The sequence below is a fragment of the Lepeophtheirus salmonis genome, chromosome 4 (assembly GCF_016086655.4).
Source record: "Lepeophtheirus salmonis chromosome 4, UVic_Lsal_1.4, whole genome shotgun sequence".
Taxonomy (NCBI): domain Eukaryota; kingdom Metazoa; phylum Arthropoda; class Copepoda; order Siphonostomatoida; family Caligidae; genus Lepeophtheirus; species Lepeophtheirus salmonis.
The window spans coordinates 25,223,846-25,251,698 of NC_052134.2; the positions used below are offsets into that span (position 1 = coordinate 25,223,846).

The 27,853-nt window shown below is 31.6% G+C and overlaps 4 protein-coding genes and 1 long non-coding RNA gene across 7 annotated transcripts in view; 2 read left to right on the plus strand and 3 right to left on the minus strand.

The window, feature by feature from the left end:
* ENGase (cytosolic endo-beta-N-acetylglucosaminidase) overlaps positions 1-27,853 on the minus strand; it is a 212,235-nt gene that overhangs the window by 50,849 nt on the left and 133,533 nt on the right. The window contains exon 2 of the mRNA XM_040709689.2: positions 574-671. The gene's annotated coding sequence lies outside the window, so the exon portion shown is untranslated. The remainder of the gene's footprint in view (positions 1-573; positions 672-27,853) is intronic.
* LOC121115616 (RNA-binding protein 45) lies at positions 2,213-5,555 on the minus strand. 3 transcript variants are annotated; one of them, XM_071887740.1, is made up of 3 exons: positions 5,388-5,555; positions 2,859-4,550; positions 2,213-2,483 (listed from the first exon to the last, which is right to left on the minus strand). In XM_071887740.1, exon 2 carries the CDS (start codon positions 4,498-4,500, stop codon positions 2,899-2,901), a length of 1,602 nt encoding a protein of 533 aa, XP_071743841.1. In that variant the 5' UTR covers positions 4,501-4,550; positions 5,388-5,555; the 3' UTR covers positions 2,213-2,483; positions 2,859-2,898. The 3 variants fall into 3 exon arrangements, with proteins under 3 accessions (XP_071743841.1, XP_040565628.1, XP_040565626.1); XM_040709694.2 differs by having other exon boundaries at positions 5,219-5,536; XM_040709692.2 differs by having other exon boundaries at positions 2,213-4,550; positions 5,219-5,555.
* Positions 6,360-7,883, plus strand: LOC121115618 (uncharacterized). Its single transcript, XR_005863626.2, has 2 exons — positions 6,360-6,930; positions 7,066-7,883. It is a non-coding gene; the product is annotated as an uncharacterized lncRNA (long non-coding RNA).
* On the plus strand, positions 8,596-9,753 carry LOC121115620 (coiled-coil domain-containing protein 124). The gene is made up of 3 exons (XM_040709700.2): positions 8,596-8,979; positions 9,122-9,414; positions 9,477-9,753. Exons 1-3 carry the CDS (start codon positions 8,830-8,832, stop codon positions 9,676-9,678), a joined length of 645 nt encoding a protein of 214 aa, XP_040565634.1. The 5' UTR covers positions 8,596-8,829; the 3' UTR covers positions 9,679-9,753.
* On the minus strand, positions 10,093-27,372 carry LOC121115619 (uncharacterized). Its single transcript, XM_040709699.2, has 6 exons — positions 27,201-27,372; positions 19,500-19,779; positions 19,261-19,443; positions 18,316-18,459; positions 11,089-11,258; positions 10,093-10,527 (listed from the first exon to the last, which is right to left on the minus strand). The coding sequence occupies exons 2-6, from the start codon at positions 19,744-19,746 to the stop codon at positions 10,207-10,209; spliced, it is 1,065 nt and encodes a 354-aa protein (XP_040565633.1). The 5' UTR covers positions 19,747-19,779; positions 27,201-27,372; the 3' UTR covers positions 10,093-10,206.

Consider the following 27,853-nt stretch of genomic DNA (forward strand, 5'->3'; position numbering starts at 1 on the left):
TGATTCAATGAGTGACTAAACAATATATCAACTAGAATACATCTTAAAAATACCATAATGTTCATAATCTGTATAAATGGAAATATTAAATTACTATAAATTTATTGAATTATTAATAATGGCTTCAACGCATCCGATTTTTTACAAATGAAATTGTGGCTCATAGGTCATCATTAATTAAATTATGATGATAAGAGTAACAAATTATTTTCCGTCGTTATGAATCCGCAGTCCTCTCTCTCAAAAAAGAAGATAAAACATCAAGGGAACTCGTCGACAGACCGCTCAGGAAAATAAATATTTTTATGAAATATGTACGTGGACTAGTATATTTTTATTCACTCATATGAACTAGGTCATTAGTGTACTAATATTACACAATATATGTATATGATATGACAGAAAGGGGAGATAATATATCAATTTATATTAAGCCAAACTTTCTATTTATGTTTTGATATCAAGGAATCCTTGTTGAAACATAGCCAAATTAATGTCAGAAATTATTTTGTGAGTGATGCTACTATAATTTTATAATCGAAGTTCACTTAATGAAAAGAAGTTTGAACTTACCAATAATGATGATCCCAGATCGGCCCATCGGTGATATGAATTACGTATTTATAACACGTAACGTACCATATTGATATTTACAAAAAGTTATATTATGATTTATGAATGGCTATTGAGTAATATTTAATGTACGTAAACTAAATATATATTGTGAGTGATGTGATGAGTGATGACAGTAACGTAAAGCTGGAAACTATACGCTTGTAGGTATGAAAAAAACGCGAACATCTATCAATAGTACAAATATGTAGCTACTTTTATTTATACAGTAGACTATAAATTACTTTGTAAAATTGAACGACTACATATTATATAAGTATTTTTCAATATATTTCGATTAGTTAGGGGATATACATACATCATTGTTTTAGTATTAAGTATATTTTTGAGGTTTAAATTTTTCATTATTTGTCCGATCCTTTGTAGATCCTTGAGGGTAATGATAATCAATTTAGTTGTTTAGTAGGGGATTCCTGACTCAATAACTTTGGAAATAGCAAGGACATTCAGATATTCCAATATAATTATACAGAAGTTAAGATGTCACTTATAAATATATTTTTTAAAACAGCATAATCAATCAACAGTTCTATATGCAACAACTATTTATATGTAATAGCGGAATAGAATATTTTATTAATATTTATTTTAAAAGTATAAGATGATTTATAGAATTCTGGATCAATTTATGTATTCTTGAGAATGGAGACAATGATTAACGAGGTCAGAAGTCACTATCACAGGCCTTGATGTTATGGGACATCTGCACAATACTTCCATTAAAGGAGATGAGATCCAACGAGTCGGGTACCAAAAGAAGAGATTCCTTAAACATAACATGAAGAAAGGATCAAAAGGCGTGTAGCTAGGATTTCTAAATGAAAAAATATGAATTCTAAGGAACGAGTATGATGGGTAGATACAAATCCATATATATAAAATCCATCCAAATGAAAATGAATTAAATGTCTTTCTAACTCTTCCTTCATCTCCGTGCTACTATGTCTATGAATTCGAAATTCATACCTACACGTATCCTAAGGTTTTGTGAATCCAAAAATGTCTCTTTATACATGAATACTATACTAAGGCTCCATCGTAAGGACGTGACGCCATGACTGGGAAACACTAACACATTTTGGTAATGTATGTAAGTAACTACTTAATAAAAGCAACTCAATCTCAAATTGATATTTGGTAAATATGAGCCGTTAATACAAAAGCGAGTAGAATGATTCTCCTAAATATTAAGTTGAGATTAAATTTAAAATGTTCCGATGAATTATCAGCCAATTTTATCACCAATGTATTCTGATTCATCCTTAAGGAGGAACCATAAGTTTCACACATAATAAGCCAAAATTTATTAATAATTAAATAATTTGAATTTGAAATATTTAATTTTAAAGATCTTAAATATGTTGGAACCTTTTAGGACATCTGAATTTATCAAAGAAATTTAAAAACCTAACCTATGATTGACCAAAATATGTCTATGAAATGTTGAGATGCTGATTTTCTCCTTTTCTTGATTTTGTTTAAGATAGTTTTTTTTGTCACCTCACCTCATATGTATTTAATTATTGAATCCAAAAAAGCATTCCAGTACAATTTACGATGATAATAACAACACAGAATATTAAACAACAAGATGACTTTATTTTGATTCATTATTAAATTAAAAAATATATTATTGATAATAATATAATTAACAATGGATATAAATAATAATATGAACCTATGTATTTGAGTAACCAAAACTATGTACAAATACTTTTAAATTTATGATGCAATTAAAAAAAAATTAAAATTCACTTTTGCATTGACATTTAAAAATAAATACTTATTAATGTTAATAAATTCAATTATTTACCTCAAGAGTATTTACGCGATGGACTGAAGTATCCAAACTGAGTTCAAAATTTATACATAGAAATCTTATAAGAATAATAAGAAAATTGGTTTTTTCTGTGTTCTAGCAAGTTTAGCAATGCTAATACAACACAATGATGTTAAATTTGAAGTGGGCGAATCATTTAAGAGAAAAAACTTATATTGTTGATTTGAATCTATTACTGGAATACATATTAAACTGCAACTCATACCATAAGCTGATCATTATACATTTTTTAAATGATTTATAAATTTTTTAATAAAAAAACACGTTTTATCCTGCGTGAAATTACAGATAGTCAAATGTGAGGAAATTTATACCCTGTCAAAATTTTGTAACCAATTCTGTATTCTTATAAGAAAAAAAGCGCATCCCAGCGTTTGGTAGTGACCTAACAAGCAATAGAAATAATAAGAATATGACTAAAAAAATCAATCAGTTCCAATATCATCAGGCGATGAGAGTAGCTTGGCCCTCTTTCTTTTAATGTTATTATCAGATGACAAATCTTTTTGGGGATCCGCTTGAACTACTTTCAGTCGAGAGCCACAAATACCCTGCCCATGAAGAGTTGACATGGCAGCCATAGCGGAGGCCTTGGATGCATATTTTGCATAACCACACGTCTTTCCGCTGAGCATATAAACATCTATAAGATTACCGAATCGGCCAAATACATCTTTAAGTGCATATAATTGAGGTGGCGTAGGCGAACAAACAATAAAAAGTCGCTCCTCGACAAAAGAATCTATAGCAGCTAGCGGTTGAGGGGATGGTAACTTCACAGAGCAATAAGAGGGATCATATGTTTCATTGGATGATGGATTTGGCCCACTTTGAGTATTAGATGAGTATCCAGCTGCTTGAAGAAGAGCAGTTGCATTGGCTATGGTCTCAGTCAAGTGAGCTAAATCGTTTTGGATATTAGCTCCGTTATTATTATTACTACTGTTGTTATTATTTGAGGGAATCCTATTATTAGGAGGGGAGGCATAGTTATTAAATGGTTTCATGTTACTAACTCCACTCCCTTCAAATTTGACAACCATGCGATGCCCAGGAGGATACTCAAATCCATGAAGCTTTTCTTTAGCATAGGTTGCACTTTGTGGGTTATTATAAACTACAGTGAAATGACCAGAACGAGGTTTCCTTTGATCACAGTAATCAAGACCAGGAATAAGGTCAAAGAGTTTCCATAACTGATCTTGATTAATGGTAGGTGAAGCCAAAACGTTTAAACGACACAGATTATCAGGGTTTGTTTGAGAAGTATCCATATAATTCAAAAGATCACACCCACTCCCTCTGGACCTACCACCTCCATGATGTTCTTCGTGACCATGATTACAATTGGAAGATGGAGCAGAAGATGGGGCACCTCTTTGAGGTCGAGGTTCGGCAAAAACAGGTTTAAAAGATCTATCACATTCTTCAAAAGCCTTAGCAGCATGACTCATACGATGATATTTGACATAACCAAACCCTTTAGACTCTCTAGTTGAACGATCTCGAACAAGTGATACATAGTCAATGTCACCATATTCAGAGAAATGATCCTTCAAGTCAGATTCTGTCATTGCCTTTGGGACAACAATGAATAGTCTAAGAAGTCTTTCTTCCTCATTCATGTCTCTTCGGGATCCTTGTTCACGAGAATGGGCAATGAGAACCTTAAGAGGACGGGGACTATTACCAATAACTTTTCCGTTCATTTCTTCCATAGCTAAAGCAGCCTCCGACGTTTTCGAAAACTTAATATACGTCACACCTTTTGGGTCCCCAGTGATTTTATCCCTAACCATCCATATTTCCTCAATACTTCCAAAATCTTGAAAGACCTCACGGAATTGCTCTTCCGTAATGCTTTTTCCACAAACGATAAAGAGTCTTGAATTGGGAGGGTCCTCATATTTATTATTATTGTTCATACTGTTGTTGGATGATGAAGAGTATTTTCGATCGTTAAAATGATCGTCTGTTCTGTCGTATGATCGTTTTCGAACATGTGAAGTCGAATGGTCAAATTCCATTTCAAATGTCACAGAATTTTTTGATGTTGTTCAGGTCATGTCCAGTACGTCTACATAATATAAAAAAAAAGTCACGTCATTACATTTGCCAAAGCGATAAATTTGTCAACTTTGAACCAATTGAGAATTTAAAAAAAGTTATGGAGAGGTCAGTGGCAAGTCCTCAAAGACGAGTGTAATAAATAAATATATGAATAGATTTGCTTAAAAAGAAAGTGTAATGAGTAATGACACTATTGAATCCAATAGAAAAACTTTCGATGATATGAAATTACAATAAAAAGCTTGAAACGTAATAAATAACATGATAGTTTAGTTCATATCAAATATGGCATTTGGAGATCAATTATACAAGGAATTAAATATTCGCTTAAATAAAGAGGACAAATCTCATGCATCAAACCCCAACAAACCCTTTCATAAAAGCAGAAAAAAAAACAATATGATCCATTGTCATATTTTTGAGTGATTACAGGGATTTTGCATGCAAGTTAAAAACATGAGCAAGTCGCATTCAGCTAAAGTTAAGAGGATCCCTTTAGTAATATGCAATAGCAGCAACTGCAATGGGACTCTTGGGAGTTCCAAGAATGCACGAAATAAGCCATTAGATTATGAAAATGATTCAGTAGCAAGGGAGAGATTTTATGTTGCTTTTGGTGGTGGTGTCCTTGAGCCCACATTTCCGTGCTTTAAATGATTTATGAAATCCTCTTACTCGATCCTGCTTTTGTGACTTTTTCTCGCGTCTCTTGGTCTTCCAAACCAAACCAAATCAAACCAATGTAAAGCTCAGTAATTAGTACTGAGTCAATATCCTGTCCTTATACTGAGTTTTGGAATAGGGAGGAAGAGGAAGGATAAAGGGGAAAGTTGGATGCGATTACCTTTAGTAGTAACTAGTAGTAGTAAGAAAACCCTCGTTGACATTTACCATCCATTACTAGTTAAGGTACTCACTACTCAGTAACTCAGCCTAGTGTATTACTCGTACAGCAAACTTATCATTAATGAGTATTCACGTCTATGTTAGGACTGAGAGGGAAGCAAAAAAAGAAGCGAAGAGAGAATTAAGAGAAGCAAGAGAAAGAAGGGAAAAGGAGAGAGAGAGAAACAAAAAGAAAGAGAAAAACCCTTTAACTACTATAGCTGCCTAGAAGTAGAATCAACTTTCATGAAAGCGTGGTTGTGATGGGATGAATAGGAGATGAAGGACAAACAAGCCCGATCCAATTCCATTAAAATTGAAAATCTCTATTTTTAGACCTGTTCTTATTCCATTACACAGCACTCACAGAAGTGAGCAGATAAAAAGAGAAGAGGAAAGAGGCGACATATTGCTTAAAATAATAATGAATCCTAAAACAGGTACCTCAAATGAATGACTACGGATGGAACATATGTCGTTCGCGAACGTAAAGGTCCTATGCGCCGGCTCTTTCAAGAAAACGACGGGAGCCAATTCTTTACCAATCAGGAGTTGCCTCACCACAAATGATGAATTCCTTTTTTATTTTAAAATTTAAAGCTAAAATAGAGTTGCTTTTTTGGGGGTGGGGGGGATTTATTTTCTAAAAAAAAAGTCATTCCGTCAAATTATGCAGCAGAGTAAAAAAATTTGAAACTTTTTCTAAAAATCTGAAGAGTTGTCTTGTGAGACGGAATTCCCATCACTATGTGACATATTTGTAAAATGCCTAAGCAATGAAACTTTAATACTTATGTAATTAAAATTCCATCCCTAATAATAACGCGAGTAAAAAGATATTCATCGCAGTAGTAGGCATATTTAAGTATTCAAGGAAATATTTTTTTATTTAACATTGATATCTTGGTCACCTCTTTCATTGATAAATTGTCTTAAGGACTGTGCAGTTAACCACAATTGTCAATTCCCTGGAAATAATGAAAGAGAGAAAAAGGAACAACATAAGTTGTACTTGAACATTTAATAGTTTAGAGCGAGGTAGAAACAATGGGCATCTCTATGCTCTGGACTACCCTAAGCGGGGAAAACGGACGCTGGCTCCAAATTGTGGCTTTAATTTTTAATGTTCTACTTGTTTTTAATTATGCAAAAGAATATAAAGTATAAACTCCAAAGTTTTGATCGTCGTGACTTCGTAGAGGATGGGATGGAAGTGTTGTGTCCCACATGCCGGCAGGGCTATGACGGTACACCCAAGAACCCTGACATCAGCTATCACAGATTCCCAGGCTTCAATATATCCCCAATAAATAGCTTGAATCCAAGTGGGAGAAGGCTTTTCCAAGATCCAAAGTTGACAAGAAAAAGAAAGAGACTGTCACGACAATAACAAAGAATTCAAGAATATGCAGCCTGCATTTCACAGAATATGACTCCATTACCAAGTCAGTTGACAGGAGAAATGGCAGTGGGCACCAACTCAACAGAATGCTGAAACAAAGGTATGACTATGAGTAGTGATGTGGCATTCCTTATTTAGGACTGAAACCTGGAGTCCCGTCCAGTTCAGTCCTAAAACTTTAAAGTTCGGTCCTTCATGACGACAATCTACTATATATTTTTCTTTTTTTTATCAGTTTTAGTACTGACTGTCCGAATGACCGATAGTCCTAAAGACTGAATGGACCGTTCCTAAGACTCAACTGGACTGGACAGAATAAATAAGGACTGACAAATGACTAACTTTAAGTGGCAGGGCAAGAATTATGATGCATGAAAAAATTAATTAATAATTTACAGGCGGTTGATAGATGATGCTGTTCTATCAGTGTGGTCAAAACTCACAGATAACCTTTCCTTGCCACCGCCAAGATCCAGCCAAACATCAAAAAGGAGGGAAAGACTCCAACTCGAAAATGAGCTTCTAGAGACCATGGAGCTTGATATATTCTTGGAAGAAAATGTACAAACAGCACAAGAACTATATAAAAAGTTGTCACAAGAGACACTCCCATCAGGATATAATCTTATTAATTCACCTAAATTGTCTCTTGTTAGGGTTGAAGCTACTGAGGACAAGGGCCTTGAAATCGAAGACAAACTCACCTTCAAAGGTTTTCAAGGACATCATAAGATCAGCAACAGTGTGGTTTCCCATTATCTATGCTCAAAATTACGGGATAAGATCAAATCTGTAACTGAAGTAATCAACATAGCTGCATATCTTGGATCGAAGGAGCAGTTGAGAACTATGAAGTCATCATGAACCTCTTGCACAGGATACTGGAATCCCCAGAATTAGAGACAGCTCAATTAACAAGGCTACCTTTTATCACAAAACAGAAATCTTGAATTATTCTTGAACTTTATCAAATTAAAATATACTTATAATTTCCAATAAAATTTATCTTTGTTGATGAAAAATAATGTTTAATATAAAGTTTAAATTATGTCACATTGTATATGGCAAGAAAAAAAAAGAGTTTATGTATATCAATCACCGAGCTATAAGTCGGTAATATCAATATTAGCCATAAATTGGGGCACACCTTTTTTTAGTCCGCTGTCCATGTATAGAGACAGCCTTGAGTAAAGGTTTAAAACAGAAGCAAAACGGAGACCGCGTGATCAATATTTGGACTAAGTAGTTGTAGTGACACTTATTTTTGTCCGCAAGGATCGTTTATTAATCAGAATATTACTCCATATGTAACTTAATAGGTTTAATTAATAACATGAATTACATTATATTTGGATCTAATCAGACATGTTTTACTTCAGGACTTTTTCTTTATTCTATATTAATGATTTACGTTTGCCAAGAAGATAGTTTCTAATTTTAATGGATAAAACATTAGATCAAAAATTTATTTTCGGTAATTTTTTTATACTTTACTCGTATAAAAATGTAGAAGATAATAATACTTGTAGCACTCCCAGGTTGAAACACTCACTCTATGCAAGTATTTTTGATCAAAAACTTTTTTATTTCAGTTCAAAAAAGTTATCCTCGTGGAAGATATATTAATTGTACCACGTGACTTGAGATATATTCTGACCCTTGGATATGCTGATGAAATAAAAAGGAAAAAATATTGTACAAAGTCAATAACGATTGCCATTTGCATAAAAAATACACTTCTCCCCTACATGAGGTTAAGTGATTGAGCCTTGGTCCACTCCAGATATAAGGAGAACTCATTGTAACTGATAAGTGAGATAATAATAATTAAATAACAATAGCCATTAGGTTAAATACTTTAGCCAAATTGAATTAGAACGCTTCGCAATAGCTTTACTAGCTAGTTATTTATTTTGATATTTAGACCCGCTGTCGGTGAGAGGGGAAACTCCATCAGCTCCATGATTAATAGGTATTACGTATTTTCTCAAGAGTTGTAATGCCTAAAAAGTTTCCAGCAGAGAATTCGAAAGCTTCGGCTGCAAAGGCCAAGAAGAACGAACGGGCGCAGGAGGAGAAACAACGGAAGGATAAGGAATTGGAGGATGCGAAATGGAAAGATGATGACAAACAGTTGTCCAAGAAACTTGTAATGCTCAAAATCACTTGCTTGTTATACTCATTCAAATTTACTTTAAATTTGGAAAAAATTCATATCATAATCACTAAAATATCAAATTAATTTAGCACTTGAAATGCTTGGTCTTTTATTATTTCAAGCATAATTCCAGGCCCGTAAGGAAGAAGCAGAGCGAAAACGAATTGAGAATTTAGAGAAGAAGAAAGAAAGAGCCCTTTTGGCTGAAGAAGAAGAAAAAGTTCTCGTGAATTCCAAAAAAGGACCCCATTCCAAACTAACTCAGGCCCAGATTCGTCAAGAAAAAGAGCGTCTAGATGCCATTGCCAGAGCATCGGCCAAAGGAGAAAAAACTCACATTGAAAAACCCATTGAGGAAAATATCAATGTTAAAATGGCAGAAGAAGTCCAAGCTAGAAACTTGGACGAGGCTATTTCAGCCCTCAGGTATCTACTTATTTAAGGTTAATGTTATTTTTATCTATAACTAAAATCATTGTTATACATAGTGTTAAAAATACGTTGGATAAGCATCCTGAGAAGCGACTGAAGGCTGCATATGACGAATTTGAGGGTGAGAGATTGCCACAACTTAAAACTGAGTTCTCTAACCTTCGTCTTTCCCAACTGAAACAAATGCTTCGTAAGGAATGGATGAAACATCCAGATAATCCACTCAATCAAAGATTTAAATCTTATAATGAGAAATAGTGTTAATATAATGTCTGCCTTCAACATACTTTCTGTTCTACATAAAGTCTATGCCAAATAAACTAATTCATTTAATTTGTGGTATATAATTTAATAAGTATAGGAACTTTTATAATCGTATTGCACCGTTTTGTGAATAATTAGTTGAAGGTCAATTAATATTAACATATTATTCCTCAAAAAAAGAAAAGAAAATCTTACTCATTTTCATTTTTAGTTAAAGTTGTAAACACTTCCCTTGATTTCTATTAATTTGCCCATTCGTGGGGCTAAGAGTAAGAAATATGTATTTGATGGATTAAATTTGTTTGAAATAACGTGTTTATTTGTTAAAATAAATTAGCTCTTTTCAATCTAAATTGTTAGCCAAATGTTGAGATACAATTATATGCTGACGCCGAATGAAGGAACTGATTTGGAATTCTAGAAATGTACATTTTCGTAATATTTCCACATTTATTGATCTTAACTAACTCTGTTTAATACAATTATAATTATTTTTACGTAGCTTCAAGCATACCCGCTCTATCAATCCTTTTTATCCTTAAAAACGTGGACTGCGGTATTATTTTTAATTATTTCTTGACGATTAAATCTTATACATCCTTTAAAATATGATGAAACGATGGGATTGGTGTTACAACGAATAAGGTTAGGATATTTTTGTCGGAACACGCGTGTGGCTTCTTCTAGATGATAATGAGGTATTTGAGGGAATAAGTGATGGATCTGATGAGTACCTATGGAATGGAGGATGTCATGAGCCCAACCATAGTGTCGGTCAATGGAACATAATTGTCCCTTGACATATGACCATTCTTCATTCGAAAACCATGGTACTCCATCATCCTAAGAAGAGCAAATTAAATGTATTAATTTCTACCATAAGCGTAAGAGATTTAAGTTTTTAGATGGGCATCTTCGATATACAATGCCTAATATTGCTAGGTTTGCCTAAATTTAGTGTGGTTGGAAATGAATTCCCCCCCCCCCCGTCTAAAATGCAAATGATTATTACAATTTTTTGAAAGGGGTTCTTACCCTATTATTTGACCAGATAAAATTATGAAAGATCATTTACAGGCAATTATGTTTTTGTCTTATTTTTAGATGCATTGAAGCTTTTTCATTGTGTAATTTTAAGGTGAAACTCATAAATGGCAAGTTCTTTTAAAGTGTGAAATAAAACTAAAAATTAAAGGAATTTCAATTAGATTTTGTTCAGTGGTGGCAATTCATCCATAGCTGATGTGTGGCAAGTTTCATGTACCTACCTAATTGAAATAAGTAAAAAAGTTTTCCATCAGTCTAACTTATAGAAAAAAAAATTAGAGGGCAAAGTACGGTAGTTATCATATCCATAGCCATTTATAACTAATACTACTGATTTTTTAACAGTCGAAAACATACATGATGGTGCAAAAATGTAATCAAAACTATCCAACATCCAAATCCAAAAACAGGCATTAGGTAATGACAAAGTAGACTTCTGATTCCAAATGCAATGTAATATTGTCTTAAAGGTCCTACTGTCCAGAGTATCATAAGTATAAGAGAAATAAAACATTCTGTATAATGACCTGAAATGAATTGATATGGAAAAAGTTCAGATATATTAAAATTTGTACTATATAACAATTTATGATTTATGAAATTGTTTAATTGAAATGAACCATAATGAAAAGTTTAAATAAATTCAATGAGACTTAAACGTGTTTTTTTTTTTTTAATCTTGGAAACTTATATGATAGATCAAATATTCAAATTTCTCAATTAAATTCTAGGCGATTGTTTTTAATATTAAATATCTTAATCTAAATATATATTTTGTAAAAAAATAGTATTTAACAATAAAAATGTGAATTTTATCTTCTTTTTTTTTATAAATTTCATATACCTATATAATAAAAATAACTACACAGATATGTTAATAGCCAGCCCATACACAATATCAAAAAAAGTTATGCTTTTTTGCATAATGTTAGGTCATCAGTCTTGCCATAATATACATCTACAGTTATTTGCGTTCTTATTTTAAATATATAATTACACAATATTCGCAGATTTTGTTAATATGTACATACATTAAAAATTTGGTTTCAAGGAATTACATCGAAACCGATATCAATAATTTATGATTCTGCGGGTTAAAATGTTTGAAAAGTTGAAGGGCTCTTCCTAAAAGGTCTCAACATATATATTTATTTATTCTTTCAAAGGTAGGAAAAAAAGATGATCGATTAGAACCCTAATATGGAGCGATCCAAATAAGGTCTAATCCTATTGATACATACCTCCATGGAGCAATATCAATTTATTTTTCAAAAAATTAGAAACAAAAAATAAAATTATTAAATATGTGTTATTTTTGTATGTTACTTGCCTGTTACACAGTATGTATATTTTGAATGTATAACTTGTATAAGCAAATTGTACAAGTTGCAACCAAAAAATGAGAGGAATAATTTTAAATGAAGGATTTATAGTACTTGGGATGATGATAATGCAATAATTGAATATTCCATGGATGATCGATTAAGTAATGATGCCATTTTTGACCATTTTAATACAAATTACTAAAATAGAAGTAAATATTCTGTTGCCCAGTATAAATTTCAAATGCTCACAGTTATATTACGCATAAATACATAATAACCATGTAATTTTAGTAGATCAAAATGATAGGATAGCATCAATTAATGGTTGGTAATTTGAATGATCAATGTTTTAATTAAGGAATACATTTAAAATGAAGAATTTGAAACTTGTGCAATTTTCTTATATAAGTTGCAACTTGTACACAACATATAGAAACAATTTAAAAAGGAAATATATGTATTCACATACTTTTATTTAAACATAATTTTAGTTGTGACCATGTAGTACTAATTTTATGAAGCCCAAGAATGCAGCACTACCATAAATTGATATTGTTTTAATTTAAAAGCTAATAAGCTAGGTTAAAGTACCTTAACTGGATTTAAATTGTACAATGCAAGATACTTAGACAGTATCTTGGTACAATGTACATTATGCATACATTAGACATGGACTGATATCAAAATATTTTCCGATTGAATATAATTAAAAAAAAATATTTTTCGATCCAATATTTTACAAATGATAAGGTGTACCCGTATGTATTGAAGCATTCATTTTTTTTTGGTCAAAATTGGTTTGTTTTGTTTGCCAATAGATTCAATTCCTAAGAGCACAATATTTAAAATAAGGGGGCATCCATAAACTACGTCGGCAGGTAGGGGGAAGAAGGGCGTACATTAAAAGAAGATTTTTGTCGCCTAAGGGAAGGGGTTGAAAAATAACGATGTCTCATTAGCATTATAGATATAATTAGTGGTAGAGTTAAATGAAAAGGAGCGTGCGTTAAAAACGCCTGGTTAGTTATAATTTATAACTTATAAACAAGTTTTGGACCGTATTAAAACTATAAAAGTATAAAACATAAAAGTACATGAAATAGCAATTGATTTTGTTTACAGGCCTTCAATATGATGCCATCATGAATAAGAGAGGCGACAGTTATGAAGAATAAAATAAATTTTGCAAAGCCTTACAAAGACATACATGCCCATCCGGACCAAAGTAAGAAAGCACAATTTGAAGTTCCTCAGGCGTTGTAGAATGAAGTCTAGGATGATCCTGAAATTGTGGCACAGAAAATGTCCAAGAGTTTCAAATTCAATCTGCTTGGAAGCAAAGAAAATGAATTTTTGGTCTCAATTTCGTGCTAATTCATCATTGTTGTCTATACCTAGTGTTCAAGAAGATAAAAGTATAGAATTGAAATCTGTTCAACGATCTGATGAGGTAATGGATTTCAAGCCTAATTGTAGTATTTTCAAAGAGCCACCCCTGTTCAAGAAAATTAAAAATCTGAAATAAATCGGTTTAAAGAACAAATTTCTAAGTTTAAACGATTAAGATATTCAGGATTATTGATGGTCAATAAAAAACAAATGAAAGAGCTATATTGTGAAAATGAAAAAAAGAAGAAAAAATTGAAGAGACTACTACAATCAGATGCTCAATAGCAAAGAAACTGAAGGATAAAAGTAAAAAAATGATATTAAAAATCTCTGTGAGAGTAACTCAGAAGCTGCTGCCACTCTAAAATCCATTAATAGAGGAATTCAAGGTAGACTAAGATTGGAAATAGTTCAACCTCAGTTATTATCGACGATATTGGGTATAGTCAGTTCTTCATTTTCAGCTGAAGAGAAACGGAGAGCGAAAATGATTCGAAACGTTCAAACTCTTGATGATTTGAATAATGAACTTCAGTCAATGGGCTTTCATTTTTCAAGAAGTTCTACTTATTTCAGAATATTATCTCGAAGAACGAATACACTAAAGGGTAAGCGTCATGTTCAAACAGTGCCAGTGAAACTTTTGAGCAAATCTTATATTCATTAATTAAATAAAATAATTATTTTTTTTAGAATTAAGACACTCAGTATTAGAACTATCATTCAAATGCACTTAATTTCAGACGATTTTTTCAAATAACTCGACTTATCATTATTATTACTATTTTAGACCTGAGAACAGCTTGAGGAAGAGCAATACTGACAGAATGTTCGCAAAATCTTTCACTGATGATATGAAGGACCTTGATCTACTATTTGGACCTGACGCTATTAATTATTTATCTAACGATGATAAAGCTAGGGTACCAGTAGGACTTGCAGGATCAAATCTTCAGGCTCCGGTTTTAATAAGTCGTAAATATAAAGTCAGACTCCTAGATCATAACTTTGCAGTTGGTACAAGACATAAACTAACTCCATCGGTTTATGCTAAGTGTAAGGTCTTAGAAAATGGAAAAGTGTCCTATTCGGGGAAAAACTTTATTAGAGTCAGAAGTGGAAAACATGATGACTTAAGGAACCTTTTCATATCGGGATCAATAAAAAGAAAACCTATTTTGGTTCTTGAAACTGATGGGGCTCAGGATGCTAGTCGAAACTTGTACCTAATAAACTCTTTATTTCTGTTGACTTTATGTCTCAGAATCACAAAATATCGACAAAAAAAAAAAAGAAGTGATTCTAAATAATATTTTTAAAGTATTTTTTTTTTTTTTTTTTTTCAAATTAGACGTTACCAAATATAACTATTCCAACGAATAATCTACACATGATGTCTATTACCATTTGAAGATGCTTGATCATTGATATTTTTCTATTTATTTCTATATTTTATCTCATCTATGTATTTATTATACCAAAAAAAATATCATTAAAATAAAATATTCATAAAAAGACCAGAGGCATCATATAAAATATTTATAAAGAACCAAATTTAAAATAAAAGTCCTAATGAACTTTTAATTACGCAATTTATGATGAAAATATTTTAAGTTAGATTAAAATATAAATTATTCGTTATCCTCTAAAATTTATTATCCTTTGTATATATTTCCAATCAACTTGGAAATCTAGATTTTGATATTCTATCCTATATCTTATCAATGATTTTATGCGTTCAAAGTTCTTAAGGTTCGAAAAATATTTAATGATAATGAGGGGGAGGTTAAAAATGGAAAAAAAAGAAAAATGCCGACATAGTTTGTGGATGGGCCCTAATTAAAACTAAATATTTGTTAGTTGTATTTAAGTAACAAGTCGTTTATAAGGTAATTTGACTGGTTATTTTGTAATTGTAATTATTTAGAATATATTGTGCCCTCATCGGTTAAGCGGGTTTGTACAATTGCAGCGTCTTCCAATGTTGTTGTTTTTTACTTTGCCAGGATGCTATAGTTGTATCTGAAATCCAAATAGCTAAGGGCTTTTATGGATCTGGAAAAACACCAGATGGTGTAAATAAAAGAGGGAAGGGGTGGAGTAGATTATGGATCTAGGTCCTCTACTAAGCTTGTCGGGGCCAGTGTTAACTTCGTCAGCTATTTTCATCTCGTCTTCGTCAGTCATTAGTATTTATCATCATTTCGTCAGCTTTCGTCTTCTTCATAATATTGTCTTTGACAGACATCGTTATAATTATCTTTTATTTCGTCTCGTTTTTGTCATGGTTTCTGTTACATTTTCGTCTTTGTCAGAGTTTCTTCTGCATTGGAAACAATTTTTCTAGTTTGATTTATACTTTCTTAGTAATAAATAACGGTTGAAAAATAGGGGGTTTAAGTACAAAAAAATGTGTCAATATGACCCGGAGTAGGTTCATAACTCACAACCAAATAATTGTAATTGGCAAAGGAACCCCCTAATTTGATACTCCATTCACTTTTTCTGCCCACAAGTTGGACTCATAACCCAAGGCCAATTTACTGTTTTTTTTATGACTTCTAGAGTATGACCATTTTTTTTATCCATTTGACTTTATACTGGGTTTGCAAAGGCGGGTACAGGTGTGTCCTCAAGAGGTGCGCTGGAGGGTCTGTAGACGTCGCAAAATTAAGGATTGTTTGTCTCTTATTAGAAATTTGTTTTCGTCATTCTGGCAAATTATGTAGAAGAGCAAAAAATTTAATATTTACATTTTTTTTTTCGACAAAATTTAATTCTCTCTGCTATGAAAGGACTTTCATACTTTAAAAGTATGTTCAGGGTCTTAAAACCATACATGATTTGTTTATCCTGTTACAAAGTTGCCAGGGAGTCAGGCAAGTTTCACTTGTATAGAACATGATGGACATGATATATTTAATAAAAAGCTTCATTTCTCAATAGTATACTTTGTGTTCTTTGATTAAACTATGCTAGGGGTCGGCATCCCAAATTATTAAATGAGTCATTTTTGATCAAGATTCATATATATATATATATATATCACATCTATCCGGAGAGGCAAAAAATTAAAAGAAAATCTTTGAAGCCAATTAATTAGTCACTTATTTTTTTTTACAAATAATATGAATTTAATATTTATACCAAGAAAGGAGATGTAGCCTTTCTTGATTTACACACTATAGGTAGTAGCCAGTAAAGATGCTACGATACAATACTTTTATGGTATAGTGCAGAATATGAAGGTAAACGATACGATACAGAATTCACTATTAAGATTTCTGATTTCCGGTGAAATTGTCTTTTGGAGAGATTTCAGGAAATTTCGCAAAGAAATATTGAATAAAAACATTGTTGAATTTAAGTTAAAGATTTTATAATTTAAGACTAAAAAATAAAGGCCATGATTGACAATTTTACACACATGTCATTTTTTCTCTTTTCATCTCAAAATCGGAGACATCACCAATAATTGAATTTGGAAAGTTAAAATTCAATTATTGCAACTTTTTATTAATAAGGGGTACGATGCAAATTATACATTACTATTGGAGTAGAGGGGTCTGGACTCTTTCGAGTTAATCAGACAATTTGGAGGATCTTGAAAATAGATGAAAACCCTCATAATGTGGAGGATGGGGTAAGTTTGTCTCTTATAAAGTATCAGATTCGGAGTCAATCTGTGAACTGAGAGATTGACAGCTCTTTCTTAGATCTATAAAGAACCTTGTCAATATTATTAATTTTAAAAATATCTCGTACAGGAGTCTTAGCGTATTAATCAGGCTAATATATAATTGGTTTCGCTTAGCGAATTTCTTTCTTTATTATGAACATGTTGCAAGAATTATTTTTAAATTTTCGTTTTTGCTGTCTTCAATTTTGAGATAGAAAGATAAAATATGACGAATCGGCAAAATTGTAACTATACCCAAAATAAATTTTAAAGTAGTTTTACCTTGTATATTCGTAAACGATCCTAAATAAATCTGTGTTTCCTACATTAGAAGGTGGAGTTATAACTTTGAATTCATTTGTAGGTTTGTTGAAAGTGCTTCATTTGAGATTATTTTTGTCATTTGTGTGTCATAAATCGTTAATAACTTAATTTCAAGTGAATCTTAAATAGGTATTCATTCAACTTATCAGTGTATGCATCACATAGATAAAGGAAACTTTTACATATTATAGAATAATTAAATGCAAGATTTCAGAGAATTTAGTAAAACTCCCGGAAGATAAACCCTTGTAAGGGGCTGTGTAAAAATTATGTGTACAGGTAGGAGGGGGCCCCTAAAAAAATATGAAATCAAGCTATAATTAGTGATGTAAATTGTGTGTATTTTTTAACTCGACCATTTTTTTTTAATAGTTAATCTCGTGAATGAATTTTATTTTCCTTAGATGTTGTCATAATTGTTGACTCAGTCTTTATTTAGAAATAAAGACTACATTCCCGTCCAATTCAGTTTTGTCCAGTTCAGTATTGCATATCAGTCCCAAAATTTATAAAATTATGTCCTTGATGACAACATTGAAGTTTATTTCTTCTTTTTTTTTTGTCAGTTCTAGTACTGATAGTCCGAAGGACCGACAGTTTTTAAGGACAAGTCACAAAGACTGATAGGTCCGGCTCTATGACTGGAAGGGACTGAATAAATAAGCACTCACACAACACTAGTAGTTGCCATTATTATTTAACTCGTGAGAAGTTTTCAATTATATTTAAAACCTGATTGAACATTCGTTTGTGTTCATAAAAGGGGAGAGTAATCTTGTGGATTGGTTGAGTAGTTATAACTGTAAGTCCTTGTAGGAAATGATCTATTTTATTCCCTCTTTTCTTACAAGTCAAATCCAACTATACCTTTAAAATGTTTATTAATTGGATTCAAATGTGATATATTTCGTCCATTTGGTCCGTATCCTTTCACTACATATCCAAACCATCCAAATCCAAATGCAAAAAATGGTAGATTCTTTAAGAGGCTATCTTTTTTTCTAGGATTATCTGTAAGTATACGTCATATTTATTATGCAATAATTTTAAAACTACAAAGAAAAGTTAAATTTTTAAAGTTAAACAGATATAAATAATTAGTAATTCTACATACATATGTAATATACTATGTTCGAAGAAATTCAATTTGAAAGTTCTTATATATAATTAAATACAAAATTTAAATTTTCGAATCAACAACATCGACATTCAATGATTTTAAAATTTCAAGATTTAAGTATGTTAAAATAATTATATACCACCCATTTTTTTTTGTAATGCAATGTAACTAAGCCTAAGACTAAACTTTTTGAAATAAAATATAAATACTGAAGCCTGGATCTGATAGAGTATTGACTGATTGGCAAGACTACTCAATAGAATGTGGGCCAAATTCTGAATCTGGACCTTTTGAGTATTGATCTTGAGCCACTTTCATTCTCAGGTCTGACCCATGGTATCGACAAATAATAAGGGTACCAGACAAATTGGGGAGATGCCAAAAAAGTGTATTTTCTAAATAAAAAAAGGCTATCAAATTAGGGTGGTGAGACGTAAGCCTTTAATCAAATTGGCCAAGACTACCTTCGTTAATCGTCTCATGTAATGTCAATTACTGGACTTATACATATATTGAAACTTGTCTAACTGGAGCTTTACTATTAATATTTGAGTAGCCTGCATTTAGGCTATGAGTGACTTGATTTTTGTGTACAAGGCTCAATTTATCTGCGCCATCTTGCGACAATGAATTTTAGGTTAATTTGCCCATGTTCTATTGATAGAGCCTTATCTAATTTTCAAAATATTTACCTTGATTTTCCCTTATGGGATAGAAAACTTCATCCTTGTCAATATTATTTGTGTTTTTATGATGAACTCGATGAGAAAGCTTCCATGGATAGTAGGGTGCCAAAATGAAAGTATGAAGAATATTTCCTACTGTGTCATTCAATATCCCATTATTACTAAATGACCCATGTCCACAGTCATGACCTATGAATGTAAGGATAATTGTACTTCATAAGTTATATTAAACAAGAATTTAATACCTAGGCAAAAGATACCAGCAAATATCGTGCCTTGAAGAATCCAATATCCAATATAAACTCCAGCCTTTATCAAAACATACGAGTTTTCAATGCAGCCTTCCAATCCAAGTAAAATCATGTATGAGGAAAAGGCGTACGAAATGTCTCTTAGGACATAGTAAAATGAAAGGTTCATACTTTTCTCAAAACACCTTTTTGGTATGGCCTTTTTTATTTCAACTATAGTTGGAACATTCTCTAAAATCATTATTTTACTTTTTGTTCTTCTAAATATGGAGATCTAGTAAAAATAAATAAAATTACATATGCACTATCCATTAGTAGAAAAATTTAATCTTAATCGCAAATTATTTATATAATTATAATAATAACTTAATTTTGTCCTTTGAGCCTAAAAGTCTAAGCATGTGTCTTTTACATTGGTATTTTTATAATTCTAATAATATAACACTATGAAAAAAATTTTAACTTTTGTGTCCAAAAACGTTTTTTTGAGGCCAACAGTTTGATTTTTTGTAGGTAAATTATCTCTCTAAAAAAAACTACTTCAGTTTTTTTTTAAATATTCATATTTTTATAACGGATCTTAGAAAAAAAAAAAAAATATATATATTTTTTTTTTTGGGGGATTAGAGATTGGTAAATAAAAATAATTTTACATGTTATAAGCCCAGGCCTGAATATGGGCTTTGTTTAAAATGATCCAAACCTATTAATCACTTTTTAATATTCAAATACCTCTGAAGGACTATCACCTTTTAACTAATCTATTGATTTTTGTTTTTATTCTCCTTTTCTATTGAAGCTTTTTTCTCCAAATGCAACTCGAGTCAAAAAATATAAGAGAACCCAAGTCTGCCATATCATTTTGGACAATTTATTCTATTCCATGCGATCATTTTACTCTTCACCCATGGAAATGAGAAATACTTGCAAAAGTTGTCGATTCGAGAGATAATTTTCATAATGAAACGTCTTATTCAAAATAAGCATGTCATTTTGGGCAAAACTAAAGTGTTCCAAACATGTATTCTTATAGGAAGATTATCTCCTAATAAGTATGATAATCTTGATGATTGTCTACTTATTTTATTCAACCTCTTTTCTTCATTTCTTTCCAAATATTTGTCGACCATGGTTAAAACAGAACCCAACATTTTAATCTCGTTTACTTTTTCCATTTCTTGTGCATAATTTTCGCAGAATTATGAAAATCCATCCGAAACTGTGGATTTTTTTTATATTACTCTTTATATAATTTTCTATTTCTCTGTTAGATATGTCCTTTTCTAAAAATGTTTTCATCTCCTCTTTTGTTTAAGACCGATGAGAATGAAAACAACTGTAAATATCACTGAAGTAATCTATTTTTTATCATCGGCAAACCTCAATGATACTTCTGTTCTTTCGTAAAAAAACTCTCGCAACTGTTTTGTTTTATACAACGTTCCATTTTTTGGATTTGATTAAATATTACATGTTCTTTTGGTAAAAGTAGTTAGTCCAGTTTTTATAACATAGCCAGCTTAGTTAGAATAGATTAAATTTTGGAAGCTTTCTTTCACATCTAGATCTACTTTTTGTAATACTTGCTTTGCGATATATAAAGCTTATTTGTTGTTGTCACAGACTCCAATCTAATAAATAATGGATTATTATCTGATTTAAGAGTTGGATATGGTTTCATAGTAGATGGTATTGCAAATTAATCTGACGACAAAAAAATACATGGTCATGTTTTGAACTTTTTATAACTTCCCCATTCTTTTTCATCATGAAGGTATATTCAGGAGGGTTTTGAAATTTCAAAGTGTCATTACTGAAACATATTTTACAAATAATTCTATTTAACATCGTGGTCGTCTTTTGACTGCATTCATAAATTTAATTCCAAGTATCTCTATCGTGGTATAAGACTAGGCCATCTCTCCTAGCATTATAACCTTTTTATAATTTTTTGTATCCATAGATTCGAAGAACTTTTGCCTCATAAATTGAGATAATTTTTACCTTTTTTCATCCCAAAAGTATTGATACGACCCCCAAATTTCCATTATTGTCTTCTCCAATATGTGTTAAAAATAATGATTTCTTAAAAGCCAAAAAAATCTTCTAAAAGAGTACTTTTTTATTTGAAATGTACAAAACTTAAGTATTTTATATTCATTTGGAAGGAAATTTCTTAAGCTACCTTAAGTAAATATGGTACTACAGATAGAGAGAATGTCAGGTTTGAGTGTAAGAAAGTAACTCAGAACAGTTCCACATTTTTTTTAAATTGACATTTGAAGATATAACTTTAAATTTCATTGATTACATTGGTTATAGAGAATATTAATTATTATTATTATTAAGTGCACATCAGCACAAAAATCAATTTAATTTGTTGATCTTGTCTTTTAATATCGAATTAACATTACTAGAAATCAATTTTAAAATAATTAAATTAAATTATTTCTCTTGAGAAGGCTCCTCTTCAGGATACAGGTGATTGATTTTCCTCGATCTATTCATAGTTTCCTCTTTTGGGCTCTACAAAGATATTTTTACTTACATTTTTTTTATTGGACTTTCAATTTTTATCCCAATTTTACACTTGTCTTCTTCTCAATACTAATTTTCAATCCTCTCACAAACGAAGTTCATTTGGTTTAATTTGTTCTCATTTGACTTTAACCATTTCGGTTCCTCAATTGCCATTGTATTCATTTACATTTGTGGTTTGACTCAAAATACGATTATTTAGATCTAGTGGTGCAACCATCTTTCTTCTAGTTCTTCTTGGTGTGTACTTCTCTCAGCCATCAGTCTCTCTTACACTTCCCCAACCCCTAGCCTTAGTCCCAATTGTTTCCTAGAATATTTTTCTATGTCATTGAAAGTATTTCTACTAATTACTTAGATTTGGTATACGCTGCTTAAGACACCTAAATATCGTTTAACCTCTCTCTATATAGATATAATATATAACTACATATTTTATTTTATGTATAAATATGGAGGATGATTCTAATATCGATCCAGCAATGGGTATGAAATGGGAAATCATCACCTACAACAATTGGGGAAGAGGGTTGTTTCCAAATTCAATGTCCTAAAGAAGGAATCAAGAAGGGACTCGAAAGAGACCAATAACTAGAAAAATCCTGAAATAAAAAAGAAGCTCCTAGCATTATGAAATGAAGGAGAGAGGACCCAACTAATGAAACCCCTCCTTCAAAGAGGACTGATATTCATCAAATGCCTGCTGAGGACAATAAAGAATATATAAAAGAAACTAGGGCCAAAAAGAAGTTTCTTTAGCCGACATTGCTAAGAAGGCAAACGAAATTGTTATTTTAAGAAAGAACGGTGACCATATTTCCATCATTGAATGGAACAAAGTTATTAAAACACTTGACACAGACTACATACGTCGTCTGTCTGCACCAATAGGATACCTAATTCCTGACTTCAAAGCTCGTCGCCATACGAATAAAAGAGCGGTCATTTGTGTAAATGATGATGCTTCTGGACAATATGTCCGAAAAAACATAATTGCAAATACACTTCTCCTTATGACCTCATGGGATGAAGCGGAGGGAATTAGAGAACTCAGAAAAGAGAAAATATACTTCACGTGTTTCGTTTGGGGGGGTGACAGGTAATAGTGGAGACGAGGTTCTTGCTCGCATTATAGCACACCAATGTAATACCCTTCAGATTAAAGGTAAGGTGAAACTTGCAAAATCTGAAATTACTAACTATGGTAAGGTACTCTACATATACATAGACCCTCTAGCATTTGAAGCCCTGCAATTGATAGACTTCAATATCAGAATAGCATCAGCAGGAAAGGTACGTTTCCAAGAGGCAAGGTAAGCACCCATTATCGAACAAGAGGAAGAAGAAGTAGAGGGACACCAAAAAACCAAATCAAGGTGATGATAAACAACAAGTTCAAGATAACAGGGCGGCATGTAGAACTTTGACAATCAATGTCTGACCATAGATATATAGTTTTTGGATTTGGCAAATACATGCCAATCGCGGAGAAATCAAGATGTTTTAGAAAAGCTAACTGGGACATCTTCAGGTCTCACACAGAATCTGAATCATTACCGGTTATAGGTTAAAAACCAAATGTTATTTATTAATGCGCTGAATCGCTTAACAAGGCCATCAAGCCGGCATTAGTTATTGGTGTCCAAAAATAAAAACTATCACAGCCAAATCAATTCCCTGGTAGATCAATCATCTTGCCAGCCTAAGGTATAAGCTCAGCAAACTCGAACCAAAGCGTCATCGTAGTTCCCAGAGAGAGGAATACTTTATCACAATGAATGCTTATTTCAGCACTTAGAAAAGAGCAGAGAGAATCATGGAGGAATTTCTGCAGTACAGCGGAAGGTTTTCTGCCCAAAACCACGTAAAAAAAGATTACAGGCTGGCCAAATCCTTCAGACCAATAACTCTTTCCAACTTTAGGCTTATAGGACTTGAGCAGATTTCACACTGGGAAGTTGAAGAAGTTATTCCAACACTCCACTCACAACATGCCTATGCAAGGGGTTTATCAACTGAGACGTCTCTTTCATATGTGACCAATACCATAGAAAGATCCATCTATCAACAACAATGCACACTTGTTGCCAGTTTTGAAGTACTCCTACGGTAACAGTCTACCTTAATGGCGAAGAAGTTTCTGTCAATCCAACCCGTGGGGAGCCCACAAGTGGGTGTTTTATCGCCGGTTGTTTGGAACATGATTATGGATAGTTTACTTTATAAATTTAAAAAAGGAGCAATCAAGGTTGTTGGCTACACTGATGACATCCTCCTTTTAATTTATGGAAAACATCTCGCACTTTTGTCCATGCAATGCAAAGGGTAATCAATACTGTCATTGAACGGGGGGAAAGAAAATTGTCTTACCTTTAACACATCAAAATCAATCTTTTCGAAAGCATATAAACTGAGATCAAAATACTTTCCACAATTAGAAATGGATGACAAAGTGATGGAATATGCCACACATATGATGTACCTAGGTGTCACTTTTGATCAAGGACTCACCTGGACAGAGTATTTGAAAATAAATAGAACCTCCAAGTGTTCTCGGACATGGAATATAGCCAAGGAAATGATAGGACAAAAATGGGGACTAAATCTTGGTCAAGTTTATATGAAGCTATGATCTAACCTATCATCTCCTATAGGTATCTAGTATGGGGATATGCAATCACAACAAAGAAAAATGCAAGGAAAATATTAAGCGCCATTCAAAGGAAATCAATCTTGGCAATGACTCATACATTTGATCGACACCTACCGCAGGAATGGAGGCCGTTTTGGGCATTGCTCCTCTCAACATATACATTAAGGGACAAACAAGGAAATCAAGATGGAGAAGGAAGCATTTCTTATGTGATACCTGGCATGGAATCGGTAATCTGCAAAAACGTCGTGGGCATCGGTTCCATAGTGATAAAATACTTACACAAGCTGGAATGGATCAACCAAGTGACTATATAAAAAGTAATTGCATTTGGATAGATAATAGTCATATTAAGAATCCTGACACGATCATCTATACAGACGGGTCTAAAGACGAATACAGAGACACTGGAGCTCGATGGGCCATCACCAAAGGTGATACATCAATTTGTCTTTAAATGGTTTCATTGAATAAAGAGGGTTCTGTATTTCAAGCAGAGATTTTTGCCATAACAAAAGGTGAAGAAGATCTTCTCAAGTACTAAAAAAACACTGTACAATGTAATAATCAGATCGGACTCCCAAATATATTGCTTTGAAAATGTGAAATAAAATAAATATATATCAATTTAAATGTAATAAAAATATTATCCCTGCATTCATACTATTTGAAATAAAGAAGGTTCTCCTCTTTATTCCAAAAATTACTATTCTCCTCCTAAAATCATATAGCAGGCAGATTATTAACAACGGCCTTAATTCAGTAATACCATATGTCTAGCTCCCTCCTTTTCCTCGTGCACCATTTTCATTACAAACTACTCAACTCTTTGTATTTTTTAACAAATGGTTTTTTCCATAACGACAACAGGACGAAGACGAAATTAAACAATTTTTTTGAATGATTAAATAAAAACAAAACTAAATTTGATGAAGACTGGACATAATTATGAAATTAACAGTGTTTCGAAATTTTATCATTATTTTTTTAGTCAAATTTGATTTGAGATTTGGTTTGAAATATCCTTTCAACAAAATTGTTTTTTGATAAATTGAACTATATAGTACTACCGTTCAAATTTTTTTTGAGCATATAGAGTAAAAATCAATTAATAAAGAAATAAAGTAATATAATCGGTAGGAAATGAGAGACAACAGTCAAAAAGGGTCCCGTGTAATTTAAACTATTTTGTATCAAGCCATTTTGCCTCAATAATAATTCACCTTAATATATAAATAAACAACGTTTATACGTCGTTATTGTATAATTTTGGTTTAAAATGATGTTCCCTTTGAATTTTCTAAATCAAAATCTGTAATATTTATTACTATAAAATGGATTAAATGTTTTTTTTTTTTTTTCAAATAGTGATGTAATTATGATTTTGCCTCATATTATGCATGTTTGTCAATCAATGAGTATTTTCTAGTATGAATAATGCATCATGATAATTACTAACGGAGAAGTGATTAGCAATTCTTTCATTCGAATCGTTGGCTTGTTTATTTACTTTTATTATTACACAAATTTTATTACATACATTATCGCTGGTTCAAATTGATTACATAGTGAGATTTTATGGCTGCATACATTAAAATTTTGGGGCATTATTTCATCTTTTTCCAATATAAAAAAACCAGTTAATGCGCTTTATAGTAGTACACACTATATATTTTGTTTAAAAAATTCTAAAGAAGTGTCAATTTTGACCAAAAATAACAAAAGGGCCTATAAATCTCATTTATTTATATATGAAAGCAAAATATCCTTGAGGAAAAATGTCCTCTGGCGAAATGGTTGAAGGCAAAATTACCTTGCGCCGTCTAAAAGCATTTGTACTAAATTATATAACATAGATTTATTTGATCCCTTCTCAAGGACTTCTAACTTTATCTAAATAATGTTTTATTTATTTTTAATTCAAGAACTTGTGTACTTAATAATTCAAAGAAAAGAGAGCTCTTCTTCAAGTGTTTTATAACTTTGTTTAAGAGAATCTTACATCAAAAAAACCATGGCTAATCGTCTCTTATCTTGAAATAAATATTAAAAAAATCATCATGGAATGGAAAATTTAAGATAACAAAACATCATTATTGATTTTTCTTGGAGTTTATCTCAATTTAAGTAACACAAGATGCACTTGTGTTAATTAAGGTTGTTCTAGTCCTTATTATGCGACATAAAATTGATAGTTATCCACGTTTTGTCCCATCCGTGTAATAGAACCTTAAAATACCTCCCAAATTTTTAAACGCATTCCAGAATGCAATTATTTTTTTTTGCAAACAAGAATCAATTTGACCAATCAACGTTCAGAACATAGATCAGGGGAAAGAAGCAACAAAATTGACAACTGATAACAAAAGACGTCGTACATTTTTATTTCGTGAGGTAATACTGTGTTCTACGAATAATTGTAAACTCATTTACAAAATGATGTACATTTATGAGTCTTGACCTAATAATTATCTGATTTAATATTACAAAAGCAGTTCTCTTACCGTTAAAGGATGTGTTGACTTCAATTAGAGTTTTTTGAATAGTGGTTTTGTAGGTAGATCATACTTCTTGTTCATTTGTAAGTCTTCTTTGTACATTATTGATCGTTGGCGTTTATATAACAGTAACAGCTTATGTCAATCCTACATTTTCACTTATTATGTCTATTTATGTATGTACCATGATTGCACAAAAGTAATAAATTGTCATACTTTTAGCTGATTATATGTATTTTATTTATTAAGAAAAACAGAGTACATAATTCAAATTCATGTATGTACTCAGAGTGTTAAAAAAAATATTTATGTAGCTAGAGTAGATAATACGCTAAGAGCTTTTTTTTTAATGTCATTCAAAGAGATTTTGAGTCTTTTTTTGAGTATATTATCTCCAGAATATAAAAAGCCGAATTTAAAAAGTAATATTTTGATTAGGGTAAGGATCCTTAATCTGATTTAATATTACAAAAGCTGTTCTCTTACCGTTAAAGGAAGTGTTAACTTCAATTAGAGTTTTAAGGATTAAGATTTGAGGATTAAGGATTGAAACAATATGATGATGCCATTTATTCAGGATTATACTTATCAAATCCATTTTTACGTACATATGCAATAAGTGTTTTATAACTGAAAATTTATATATCTGATAATTTTAT

Coding starts and splice junctions, on each gene's coding strand:
- LOC121115619 (XM_040709699.2), bottom strand. CDS start 19,746: ATGATTTTAGAGAATGTTCCAACTATAGTTGAAATAAAAAAGGCCATA. Junction 11,259..18,315: donor AATTAATAAACATTTTAAAG/GTATAGTTGGAT, acceptor AATTCATTTCAG/GTCATTATACAGAATGTTTT. Junction 10,528..11,088: donor TTACATTTTTGCACCATCAT/GTATGTTTTCGA, acceptor TGCTCTTCTTAG/GATGATGGAGTACCATGGTT.
- LOC121115620 (XM_040709700.2), top strand. CDS start 8,830: ATGCCTAAAAAGTTTCCAGCAGAGAATTCGAAAGCTTCGGCTGCAAAG. Junction 8,980..9,121: donor AACAGTTGTCCAAGAAACTT/GTAATGCTCAAA, acceptor GCATAATTCCAG/GCCCGTAAGGAAGAAGCAGA. Junction 9,415..9,476: donor GAGGCTATTTCAGCCCTCAG/GTATCTACTTAT, acceptor TGTTATACATAG/TGTTAAAAATACGTTGGATA.
- LOC121115616 (XM_071887740.1), bottom strand. CDS start 4,500: ATGGAATTTGACCATTCGACTTCACATGTTCGAAAACGATCATACGAC.